The 12,275-nt window shown below is 38.9% G+C and overlaps 2 protein-coding genes across 3 annotated transcripts in view; both read left to right on the forward strand.

Moving 5' to 3' along the window:
• Positions 1–5,957, forward strand: part of LOC117492576 (adenylate cyclase type 9-like) — a 29,025-nt gene extending 23,068 nt beyond the window's left edge. Inside the window, exons 8-10 of one of the 2 annotated variants that reach the window (XM_034142904.1) lie at positions 255–397; positions 593–616; positions 905–5,957. In XM_034142904.1, the coding sequence (XP_033998795.1) occupies positions 255–397; positions 593–616; positions 905–2,201 (1,464 nt within the window). In that variant the 3' untranslated portion in view covers positions 2,202–5,957. The remainder of the gene's footprint in view (positions 1–254; positions 398–592; positions 617–904) is intronic. The other variant, XM_034142905.1, reaches the window with a different exon arrangement.
• Positions 5,958–6,797: 840 nt separating this feature from the next.
• Positions 6,798–12,275, forward strand: part of LOC117492467 (histone lysine acetyltransferase CREBBP-like) — a 43,499-nt gene continuing 38,021 nt past the window's right edge. Inside the window, 1 exon segment of the mRNA XM_034142738.1 lies at positions 6,798–7,648. Coding sequence (XP_033998629.1) covers positions 7,564–7,648 — 85 coding nt within the window. The 5' untranslated portion in view covers positions 6,798–7,563.

The following is a 12,275-nucleotide window of genomic DNA, read 5'->3' on the forward strand; positions in this document are numbered from 1 at the left end:
AACTACATTAATTTGATTGCTGTCATCATATCAGATGTATTCTCCTCCTCTCAAATCTTATAGTTGAGTTTTGCTTCTGACCAATAAAGCAGCTCCCTGTAGGGCTGCCATCAAAATGTCCATCCGACTTAATTATTATCATCATATGTCTTTTAATGGTACAATATGTTAATATAGGCTACAGTCAGCAAATTGTATTTTCTAATCTTATGGGACCTTTTGACTAATGACTCTGCGCTTCATATTTTCCCCAGTTCACCATGTTCATCTGCTGTGCTGTCATCATAGCTATCATTCAGTACTGTAACTTCTGCCAACTCAGCTATTGGATGCGCTCAGTTCTAGCAACTTTGGTGGGACTAGCAATGCTTGCCTTGATCTTCAGCTCCCCCTGCAGGTATGACATAATGAATAGAGAAAATGAAATGAAATAACATGTTTGAAAAATGTGATCTAATTGAATGATGTGCTCAATATCAGTGGCATAATGACACTGGGTTACCCATTGTATTTCAAGAAAAGATAGGTGGCTGGATTTCTACATGGACTTAAAGCATTAATTAGAGCTTTTTGTTTGTTTTATCTCTTCAAGCATTGCTAAGAGTCTGTTTTTGTGGTAAGTACACTTATTATTGTTAGCATTGTTGATGTCATAGTTTGTAACCAGTCAGTTTTATTGTTTTCTGTAGACACTTGCTGAAAATCAGGCTTGTGTGTGCATGATTGAGAGTTACAAATGTAGAAGGGTGCAAGAAACGTATGCCAAAAGCCTTTGTAGTCGTGGACTTGACATAGATGCTGCAAATAAGACAAAGATTTGTTTTAACCTCAGGATTTTAATTTCCCTGCATTTCCCTCTGTGTTTCTCTCTCTCACTCTGTATCTCACTCTGTCTCTCCACCAGGTCGGATGTTAAAAGCAATACCAGCTTCAGTAACGGCTCCATCTTCATGTCTGAAAGTCCTCCAGACCCAACCCCAAAGGACCTGCTGGGCCCTGAGGCCTGCGTTGCCTTTTTCCTGGTCCTTCTCCTTATCTTGTTCCTTAACCGTGAATTTGAAGTTAGTCACCGCCTGCATTACCATGGCAACGTTGAGGCTGATCAACACCGCATCAAGATCCAGAACATGAGAGACCAGGCCGACTGGCTGCTACGCAACATCATCCCCATCCATGTGGCCGAGCAGCTAAAGGTCACCCAGAGCTACTCCAAGAACCACGACAATGTGGGTGTCATATTTGCCAGTATTGTTAACTTCAGTGAGTTTTATGAGGAAAGCTACGAGGGAGGCAAGGAGTGCTATCGTGTCCTCAACGAGCTAATTGGAGACTTTGACGAGCTGCTACGAAAGCCTACGTTCTCGAATATGGAAAAGATCAAGACTATCGGTGCCACGTACATGGCAGCAGCAGGACTCAATGCGCAGCAGTGTGCTGACGCGGCACATCCTCACGCACATCTCCGCGCTCTTTTCGAATTCGCCCTGGAAATGATGCGTGTGGTGGACGACTTCAACAAGAACATGCTGGGTTTTGGCTTCAAGCTTCGCATTGGATTCAATCACGGGCCTCTGACAGCGGGAGTGATTGGCACTACTAAGCTTCTCTACGATATCTGGGGCGACACGGTTAACATCGCCAGTCGCATGGATACAACAGGGGTGGAGTGCCGTGTGCAGGTGAGTGAGGAGAGCTATTGTGTGCTTAGCGCTATGGATTATGAGTTTGATTATCGGGGCACAGTTAACGTCAAAGGCAAAGGTCAGATGAAGACCTTCCTTTACCCGAAGAGCAGTGATAGTGGCCCTGTGCCTCAGTACCAGCTCTCAGTGTCGCCAGAGATTCGGGCACAGGTGGATGGTAGCATCGGACGCTCACCCACTGATGAAATCGCGAGCATGGTTCCAGCAACCAGCCTAACTGCTAGCAGCACACATACTACGGTACCCAGTGCTGGTTCCTCAACTATCAAAGGGCTAAGCCTCGGGAAAGAGGCCGTCAGGCGTTCCTCTACAGAAACCTCCAATGCCAGAAGACCTTCATCTCACCTAGACGGACCAACTTCTTCTGCAAATAACCAACAGCTTCTCATCTCATCATCGGCCCAGCAAAATACGCCCATAACGTCCCAAAAATACATCAAGAAGGACAAATGCGATGAAGCGCCTGACTGTAATGTTGGAGAATTAACACGCCTCTAAGAATGTCATATTATGGCGCTTTTATCGTAAACTGTCTATACCCTTTAAGCTCTTGTTCCTGCCATTTGGCATTTGTAGAATTACAATATATTTGGTCCTAGAATCAGAGAAAGACCTGCAGGCCTCTTCTCTGCAGAAAGCAGACAGCAGGTTGTTTTTAGTGTAAATCTGATTGGCTGAAATTATCAGTGGAGGGTGCTGGCTGGACCTCAAAGCGACTGTCAGGCAGGAACACACAGAGGAAGTATGATGGGAGGTCTCTCTCAGACCTTTTCTTGCCTGCTATAGATCTCAATTGTCTCCCATTACTTGATTATCTGTATACCTTTAATCTTCATTTATTTTGTGTCTTTTAAGTGCCTAGAATTATGTGTAGACTAAGCCTTTTTTAGTAACAGAAGGATATCATAAAAAGGGAAAACTGTAAATAAGCAAACTTTTTGGGAAAACCAGCTTACATTTTGTTACAACTTTGTAAACTATGCTTTGCTATTATGCCTTTTATTAAAGAAGAGCTTACTATACATATGGAAAGTGCTACAACATGAAGATAATCACAATGTGTGTCAATTAAAGGGAATATATGTTATAGTAAAATCTGAACTACAATGCAACAGAGTCTATTTCCTTGTTCTTCATGAGTACCAGAAACGTATTTGCATGCAAACCGTGAGTGTGTGTGTGTGTGTGTGTTCGTTTTTATGGCTCTGTGTAGGAAGAATATCATGCTCAGTTTGATAAAGCGAGTTGCCTATGAGTTAATCAAAGACTTGCAGGATGAGGACAGACATTTCAGGAACGCAGTAGGGGGCAAAACAAAATCTTATGTCAGCTTTTTCTCTGGCCCCTGTTAAGATCGTTGTCTTACCTCAGTACTGTGTCCTGTCCCAGCCACATTTAATCAGCATGCTTGCAACGATAGCAGCATCGTAGACGAGGTTAGATCTGTAGTTCTGTGCCCTCCCCCATGATTTGGGCTCTTATGGGTACCCAAACTGTGTTAGATGTTGATGAGTATTTAGATGGATCCTACAAGGTACTGCTGTACCTGTAGATTACTTTGACCGTAGATCAATTACAGAAAACAACTGCCTAGGTTTTGCTATGGATTACACTGTGTGTTTAGGTGATATGGCTTTTTAGACATGGATAATCAAAGTGGAATGTCACTAATCTAAACTAAATGTGCTCTATTGTATTTATTGTTACACAAAACTTGAACTTTCTATGTGAAGCTCCGGTCTTTAATTGTATTATTTGAAATATACTATTTGATGGAAACAGTTGGATGCATTAGCTGCTTCATACTTTCAATGGCATGAAACTTAATGTAAAAACGGCACTGTAACTGCAAAGGCAGTGCAACAAATGTATTTAGTTGTATGTGTTTTTATTCCTTATAGACTTCTATTATGTCAGATGATGAAGGAAATCAAACTGATCAAACTGATTAAACTGTACATCTCGGTTGCTGATACATGTTCTCTCTTTTATTGTTTTCTTAGCAAAAAGGATTGTGTGCTCAGAGGCAAACACGTTTTACCATGACGTCCACTTCAGTGTCTTTTGACTTTTGATATTTCAATATCTTTAACAACACTTAAACCAATCAGTATTTTAAAGTAATAATGCAAACAACACAAGGGACACATTTGCCTTCTTTTATCATCAAAGGTATTTTAACAAATGCCTAATAAGTTAATAATTGGTTGTTTTGTTCGTGCCTTTTAACTTTCTACTTCTTTTCACTGTCTGCTCTGTGTTGCTTTCATTTCTTAAGACACTAAATATTTATCTTAAGCTTTGCAGGATAATGTTAACTTTTGTGCTTTAAACACCTTTAATTTAAAAGATGTTTTCTAAGGTAAAAAAAGCAGTGCCTTTTCTTAAGTTTGAAAGGGGAAATTCCTTCCTTTACACTTATGGGCACACAACCCTTTTACCAGCCTAAAATAAAGGTAGTTTTAGAATAATATTTGTTATTATTTAAGTGTTTAATCAAGATCAAGATACTTCAGTGTCAAGTAAAGTGTATTAGCAACATTTCTTTTTTTCCTTCCTTGGTTATTTTGATAACATTTTTTTCTATTAGTATTGTATTTGGGATAAACAAGAATAATTACATAGCTGTGTTTTCTATTTTCTGCCCTTTTCTTTTTCTACCAACATGATCCTAAATGTTGCTTTGGGTTGATTTATCGAGATGTAAGTGACATTCTGATCCAGCAGAATGGCACACTGTGAAAATGTTGATGCCAAAGAATGTTATTGCCATCACTTAGAGCTTTTTTGTATCTTATTTTCTCCTTAATTTGCAGGTTATCTTGTGCTTGTTCAATAACATTTATATATTCACTGTTAAGGGACATTTGCAAAGGAGCTCACTTTTTATGTATAGTATGGCTTTATATTGTATCGTTTCTGAGCATTTTCTATTATTTATATAGACGCATGTACTAGAGTATTAAATAGTCTAAAGAACTGGGTAATTTGACTATGTTGGAATAACACTTGTGTGTTCAGTTTGCCTGCATGTCCGTAAAAAAGTGTGTTTGTAAAACTGTGTGGTTGTGTGTTTTTGTAAGCAATGCTCCATTTGTATCATCTCAAAAAGTATGACATGCAAGACAATAAGGCTTCAGTCATACAGACGTCCTTTATTTCATTTTCTAAAAATAAAAAGTGGGCTAATAAAATGGGCGAGACACTGCTAGATGTCTGCACTTAGGCAGTATTTCAGTAGGCTGCTACAGCCAAGTTTTAAGGCATTGTTGCTTTATTTAGAAATGTTTTTGTACATAGCACGTTAATGGGTAAATGCAAGTGAAGGTCACAATTGAATAAAATAAAATTATGGTACATTTTGTCTGGTTGAATTTACAGTGTAGCCTGTTGCTACTTCTGATTCTGTATTTGTACTTTACTTTAGTATTTGATGCTGTGTTATACTGTATGTATTTTACACTATACTTTGCATTGCCTTGTTGCTTTTGTAGATTGAGATTTCACAAACAAAACATTAGGCGTTGTTATAAAATATTTAAAATTGCCATGGATTAAATTACCCAACATAAAATAAAGTAGTTTAAAATTCAGTCTAATTCAAACCAGTGTCAAGATTAATTTCTGCTTACAACAGTAACTGAATGAGTAATGGAAATCTTATATGCAAAATAGAAGGGTAAGGTATGCTGCATTATAAATACTATTACTTTAAATTATGTAGGCAGGCTTACATTTAGCTTATATTAGTTAGCTACTATTTAGCTTTTACATGCAACACATTGACTTCAAGTGGAAGTGTTTTATATATGTGAATATGGTAGATCTGAATAGAAAGTGGTTGTAATATAATGCTTTAATGTTATACTTTAATAAGACATTTCGGAAGACTTAATCAAATGGTTTACATAAGGAGACGAACGGTTTAACAAAGTGTGCATTAAAAAATATACTAAAGTTAAGTACAAAAGTATCATTAGTAAAATGTTAAGTATCAAAGGTAAGGGTGCTCATTATGCATAACAGCCACTTCACAGAATCTTACATTATTGGATGTTTTAGCAATGACGTATTTTCTTGTACGCAACATTTTAATGGTGTGTATTATTGTACATTTGTACAACAAGGAGACAATGTCAACACATTTGTTTATTTCAAGGTATAATGCGTGGCCGTGATTCACATTTTACAAGCTTTGCATGAAAGAACATTGTAAAATATAAATAGCTGTCGGATAAACTTGAAGTAAAAGTATACCATTCTCCTCACCATGTTGTCACTTTCCTCCACCACTGATAATACGAGCTGTATTTTATATATTGGAGTATTGACTGCTGTGTGTTTGCAGAGGGGGGAGAAGTACTCAGATCTTGTACTTGAGTAAAACGTACCAGAGTGTAGGAATACTCTGTTACAAGTAAAATGCCTGCATTCAAAGGTAACCCAAGTTAAAGTACAAAAGTATTAGCATCAAATTAGAAGTAAAAGTACTTATTATGCAAATTGGTCCATTTCAGAATCATATATATTATATGTTTGATTATAATTATTGATGCATTATTAAAGTGTTTATCAAAGCTGGTAAACGTGCAGCTAGTTTTAAATACTTTGTATACCGCAGCTCTTTTCTATACTTGTGGATTTACTCCAGGTGTTGCTAAGGTCCTATTTAAGTGTTGATTATATTTCACATTATTTATCCAAATCTACAAAGTAACTAAATATACAAAATAAATGTAGTGGATTAAAAGTACACAATTTACCTGTGAATTGTAGTGGAGTAGAAGTACAAAGTAGCATAAAATGGAAACACTCAAGTAAAGTACAATTAGCTCAAAATTGAAGAGTACTTGAGTACTTGAGTACTTGAGTAAATGTGTAAATGTGTTTGTAAAGTTAAAGCAAAGTAACAACATAGTACGAGTGTATTTGTTGAGTTATTGCACCCCTAGAGGCAGTTTAGCGTACGTCTACATGACGTACGGTGGGACACAGGTTTACGTCAGGGCGTCATAGCGCGACACCTCTCCCTCCTCCCCCCACAGTCTAGCTGGGAAGAAAAAAAGTTTTTTTTTGTATCGGAGGAATCAACAGCCGCCATCTTGACGCGGCTCAGAATCGGGATTTCGGGGGGAGCATTAATTTTAAAAACCGATCGGAGCTACTCAGACGGGGCTCAAACGGGTTTTTTCGTGCAGAAGATCGAAGTGTTAGTCCTTCCGATGAGAAATAATGCAAACATGTGAGGATTACACGGGTTTTTACCGTCTCGAAAGCCCACTGTATATTTGATTTCCCTTTTGGAGAGCGCCGTTTCTCGCCGTATCTCCGTCCCGAGACGCTGAATTTACCGGGAGACAGCAACCACAAAAATAATCCACTTCATAGAAAATATTTTTTGAATTTTGCTCTTTTTATTTAAGCCCGAAATTGATTTTATGGCTGCTCGTTTCGACTGCGAAAAAGATGATTCTGTACAGACGTGAAACCGGCGATCTGCGGAGAAAGGGATTTGCTTACGCCTTGTGTAATATTTTATGATTGATTTTTATTTATTTTTCTCGAACGGAAATAATTTTTGGACGTTATTATTGAGGATAATTATGTGGGTGTTGGGTGTTGGATTATCATGGGGTGATCTTCGGCGGCGAAGCGTGGCGCTGTTGCCTTTCTTTTGAAACCCTTTTCTCCAGGCAGCATTTAGCCAGTCTGCCAGTCAAGAAAAAAAACAGTTACATTGCTCCTTTACGCGAAACGATAGGAAAAGTTACATTTTTTACAAGCCAGAAGTGGACAACGTGGACTCGTCCTGTTGTCATTTTTCTGCAACATAAACCATTCACAAAATATCCCGACCAGGATGGCTGACAATCTGCTGGATGTCGGACCCCCCACTGCAAAGAGACCCAAGCTTAATTCACCTCTCCCAGTATCAGATGGCCCAGGTAAGACATGCTTTTAGACATTTAACTGACTGACAAGGAGGGTGTGCTACGGCAACAAGATATACATGTATTAAACCTGCACCCTTTATTGCGTTGATGCTTTCTGGTCAGGATGCATCCACCTTAGGAAAAGTGCCATAGTAAAGTCAACCAATTCGCCTCTTCAGTTGTGCTGTGCTAATGTCACATGGAAACTACAGTACTAAAGTCCCAACAGGATGGTTTGAATACATTAACAGCAGATTCAGAAAATGCTATTAATTTTAAAAGTGCAAACTCACTATCTCTTCATCACTGAATTCCTCAACAGTAGTAGTGTCCCAACTTTTCACTCTTGTAGGGTTGAATAACACATAATCGTGCTCACCCATCATATCATCTGAGATATAGTTGAATAAAGTGTTGACAGTTCATTTGCATAGGTTGGTTTTCTCTTTACCTTTTGACACATTCTTGGTCTGATGCTGTCTTTATTAGTCTCATTGCACCTTTACATTTGATTAGCCATTCATGATTAAATCAACAAGTCATGTGATCCCTTTTTAGAAAACAATATTTAGCTTTTTGCTCACCATCACAAAGAAAAAGCTGCATCTGTATCCCTGGAGTTGGATTTGACTCGTGCTCATTGCCTCTTCAGCAGTGCAGAGACTGAGCAGGCACTTGAACCTGGGTTGTCTGACAGAAAGATAATCTCTCTCCACTAGGTCAGTCTGCCACTGAATGCTCAACCCTTCTTTCATTCAACAAAATGCTTGAATGGCCAGGATTAAAATGTATCCAGAAAAATATACTGGACAACCCCACATTGGATGAAACGTATATCTGGGAGAATGTTTTTAGCACACATATCCCAAATAGAGTGCTATATGGAAATGCAGAATACATTTGTTAGATTTGATATAATCTTGAACATCACTGGCCCTATACATTATGGGACATTTTCCAGTGGTCATTATTTGTTGTAGTTATCATATCAACTATTACTGTCCAGAAGCAAGCCACCCCCCTGGCCATGTAACAGGTGCATTTTTGGAAGAACTGTTCTATAAACTCTTTTAACCCACATACATTTGCTTACTTTTTATATAGTTGCCGTGTTGACAGATGAGTCGGTTTTCATAGTAATATTACGCTTTCATAATAATTAGTAAAAGAGCGTCACATATGCATTCTCTCCAAGACTGTCCAATTCAAACTTCAACGCAACCTTTTGACATCAATTTGACCTACAAGGATTTTACATGGACGTCATATGGATAGTGACTTTGAAGAGAGAAACCTGCTGATACTGTTTTTAAAGTTGACCATGCAGTCACATGAGATATTTTTATATTTAACACGAGGAAGACGATTTAATGTGTCTCTCAGTAGAAAGTAGAATACAAATGAGTTGGACTAGTTGTCAGACCAATTACAGAATAGTGTCTTTAGAGTAGGGCTGCAACTAACTATAAATCAACCTTTTTTAGATTAATCGTGTATAAATGCGTAAATAAGTTGGTAACTTTTTACCCATTTCGTGGGCAAATCTTTAAATGTATGTTTTGTCCAACCGCTGTCCAAAACCACAGTATATTGTATTTACAATGATGAGAAAACAGTTGATTTCAGACATTGGAGACACTGAATGTTGGCAAATTAAACTGAATTAATATGAATAATAAATAAGTAATTAGTCGTAGTTGATTTATATTTTGATTAGCTTACCCTAATTACCCTAATTGCAACTCTACTTAAGAACTAAAAACGTTTCCAATTTTACATGAAGTGTATTGTTTGGCTTAAATATTTTTTTCTTATTACAAAGGCTGGAAACATTGGGTTGACAATTCTTGTCACTTTCATCATGCTTATAATCTAGTAGTATAATACTGCTTGTATCTTTATCGTCCATCCAGTCTTTGGTTGTTTAGCAACTTTACTCATGAACATAGCTTTGTTGGTATCCTTTAGGCAGACGCTACCGCCAAGCCTTGACATAACATGGATCCATACATTTCTGTGAAAACAGTCTTGGGTTGCACCACTGCAGCCACCTCTTAACTCTCTGACTGGTGCATTTGCTAAAATTAAATTGCAGTGGAGATCGAAAACATCTGTGTGCCATTTACAAACAATTGAGAATGTGAAGTTTCTTTTTTCGTCCTATCTTATCTTCTTTGGAAGTCTGCATTATCCAGTCTCATTGACAGTCCTAAGTTTTCCTCCAAGGTAGCTCATCTTCTCTGAGGGGTGACCGAAGATTTCTCTGGGCAATAAAGCAGTCTGACACCGAGACTGACTCCTCCCCCACTGCTGCTGCCAGAAGCTCTTTCTGTCTCAGTTTACACTCATACACACACGCTCACAAACACATGTATTCAGTAAGAAGTTGCAGACGTCTCTTGTAGACCTGCTCTCTTTGAAGTTCTGGACGTAGCTCAGGGTCTTGAGTACACTGGGAAGATTTTAGGGGCCACCCCGCAGATGGAATGATAAGTACTTTTTTTTTCTTTCGTTGAAAAAGCCCTGATTCTTAGAAAAAATGCAGAAAGATATCTGAGGAACCTGTATCTTACAGCCTTGTTTCTATTCTCTTGTACTTGTTCAGTTACATTAACTTAGTTTCTTTGAATTGGATTTGCAGTTGATAGATGTGGTTCATAATAAAAAAAATAGATTCCTTCTTACTTTGGATGTTGATGCAGGACAAGAAATAATATAAGAATTAAATTAAAAGGATGTATTTAGTTGCTTTAAAGATTTCATTTCAAACCTTTATTTAACCAGATTGGTCCCATTGAGATCATAGATCTCTTTTTCAAGGGAGACCTGCAGAAAATTGAATTCATGATGGCAATTATTACTTGTGTTACAAATATATTATTATAACAGGATACCCTATGGATTTGACTTACTGAGTTACATTGGTAATTGGTAAAGCCTTTCCATTATTGCTGGTCTGACAGATAGCAAAGACATCTCCCTTTGCCACATCCAGCCCACCGCACACTGAGCTGTCACTCACAGCTACAGATTAGCAGTCTGTGTTTGTTGTTTATGTTAATATGTGACAGTTTTTTATGGTGCTCTGGTCTCGTGTCGGTATATGCGTGTGCCCGTGGCCACCGGCAAGTGCCAGGTTTGTTTTCATTCATATGGCTGAGGGGGCGTGTCAGCGCCAGGGGTGAGAAAGGGGCAGCCACTTTCCAACCCTCCTGTTCACCTAGCGGGGTTTCCCCCTCCTTTGTCTGGCTAGTATGAATGGTCACCATTCCCTGGGTCTGCATTATTACACCACCATTACCTGTTGTTTAAAACTGTCAAGCGTTAGTCAGAGTTCCCGTTAGCCGGTAATTACCGGACTATGACCGGTAAAATATGCTGAAGACCGGCAAATCTAAATCTCTCCGGTCAAAATGTCCGGTCAAAATAATTTCCCTTTAGCACAATACCGCATCAGTTGTGCCACTTATGTGACAGACAAGAAGAGTACGTGACAGACAAGAAGAATATGTGACAGACAAGAAGAGTATGTGACAGACAAGAAGAATATGTGACAGACAAGAATAGTCAACTCTAATGTCTAACATTTAATGTGGAGAAAGAGATGTCCTGTATGGGTTGATTGTGCGTTGATCTGTTGGTAATGCCTCGGGGTTCCGGTGGGCATGTAAACAAATGCATAATGCTGCGCTATACTTTGCGGCCTCACCCGGTTGCATAGCGACGCTTATTGTTTAGGTGTCTTTTAATAAGCAGGTAGTCATATCATTAGCTAGAACTAGCTGGATCTGATCGATATGGACATAAACGCGAGTGAAGTCTAATCTGACGGGAGAGAGAGATCAGCTGTTGCTGACGAGTCGACACGCAGCTCTGCATGATCCCCTGCAGCGGTGAGCGGAGCAACACACACTTCAGGTTAGAACATCACGTAGCTATTTTAATGACCTCTCAAACTACCTAAACTAGTTATAGATATGTTTAGTTTTACTGTCGGGCCACTCATTACTGGATCCGCGAGTTGCATGATACTGACGGGCTGTCAGGAGAGGGAGAGAGCGCTCCGTTTATTATTCCCGTGTTATAAGTTACTGTACACTTTTGAATAATGTAGTTAATCTACTAGAATTAGTTTGTTTAATATCGAATCATATCCATTTGTTTAAAAGCTCAATAAATAACAAAGAAGACCTTTGATCGGCACTTTTCTCATTTTGTCCGGAAGATTTCAACTTTAACGGACATGCTGACCGGCAAAAAAATATTCTAACGGGAACTCTGGCGTTAGTTCTGCCTTCCGCCAGCATGTCGTAGTAGTGGCAGACGTTACTCTGGATCTGCTGACTAAAGTGTCAGCAGAGGTGCCACTGATTGAGATGAGAAGAGTGGTGGGTGGCGCTGAAAGCCATCTAATCAGCCACCTCCATCAGACCTGTCGCCCTCTTCTACCTTTTTCCTCCTTCTGCTTTTAACCTTCGTATCATATACTTCAGAAAGAAACTGTAGGCTGTGTCATTCATTCAAATCAAGTCTGTCTGCTAGAAAAGTGGCTGTGGTTTTCATAAACACTGCAAATCACTGCAGCCCAAGCTTTACAAGTGCCACACTAATTTTGCACACCTTATAACAAGTTTTACAA

Source organism: Trematomus bernacchii, unplaced genomic scaffold (assembly GCF_902827165.1).
Source record: "Trematomus bernacchii unplaced genomic scaffold, fTreBer1.1, whole genome shotgun sequence".
Classification (NCBI taxonomy): Eukaryota; Metazoa; Chordata; class Actinopteri; order Perciformes; family Nototheniidae; genus Trematomus; species Trematomus bernacchii.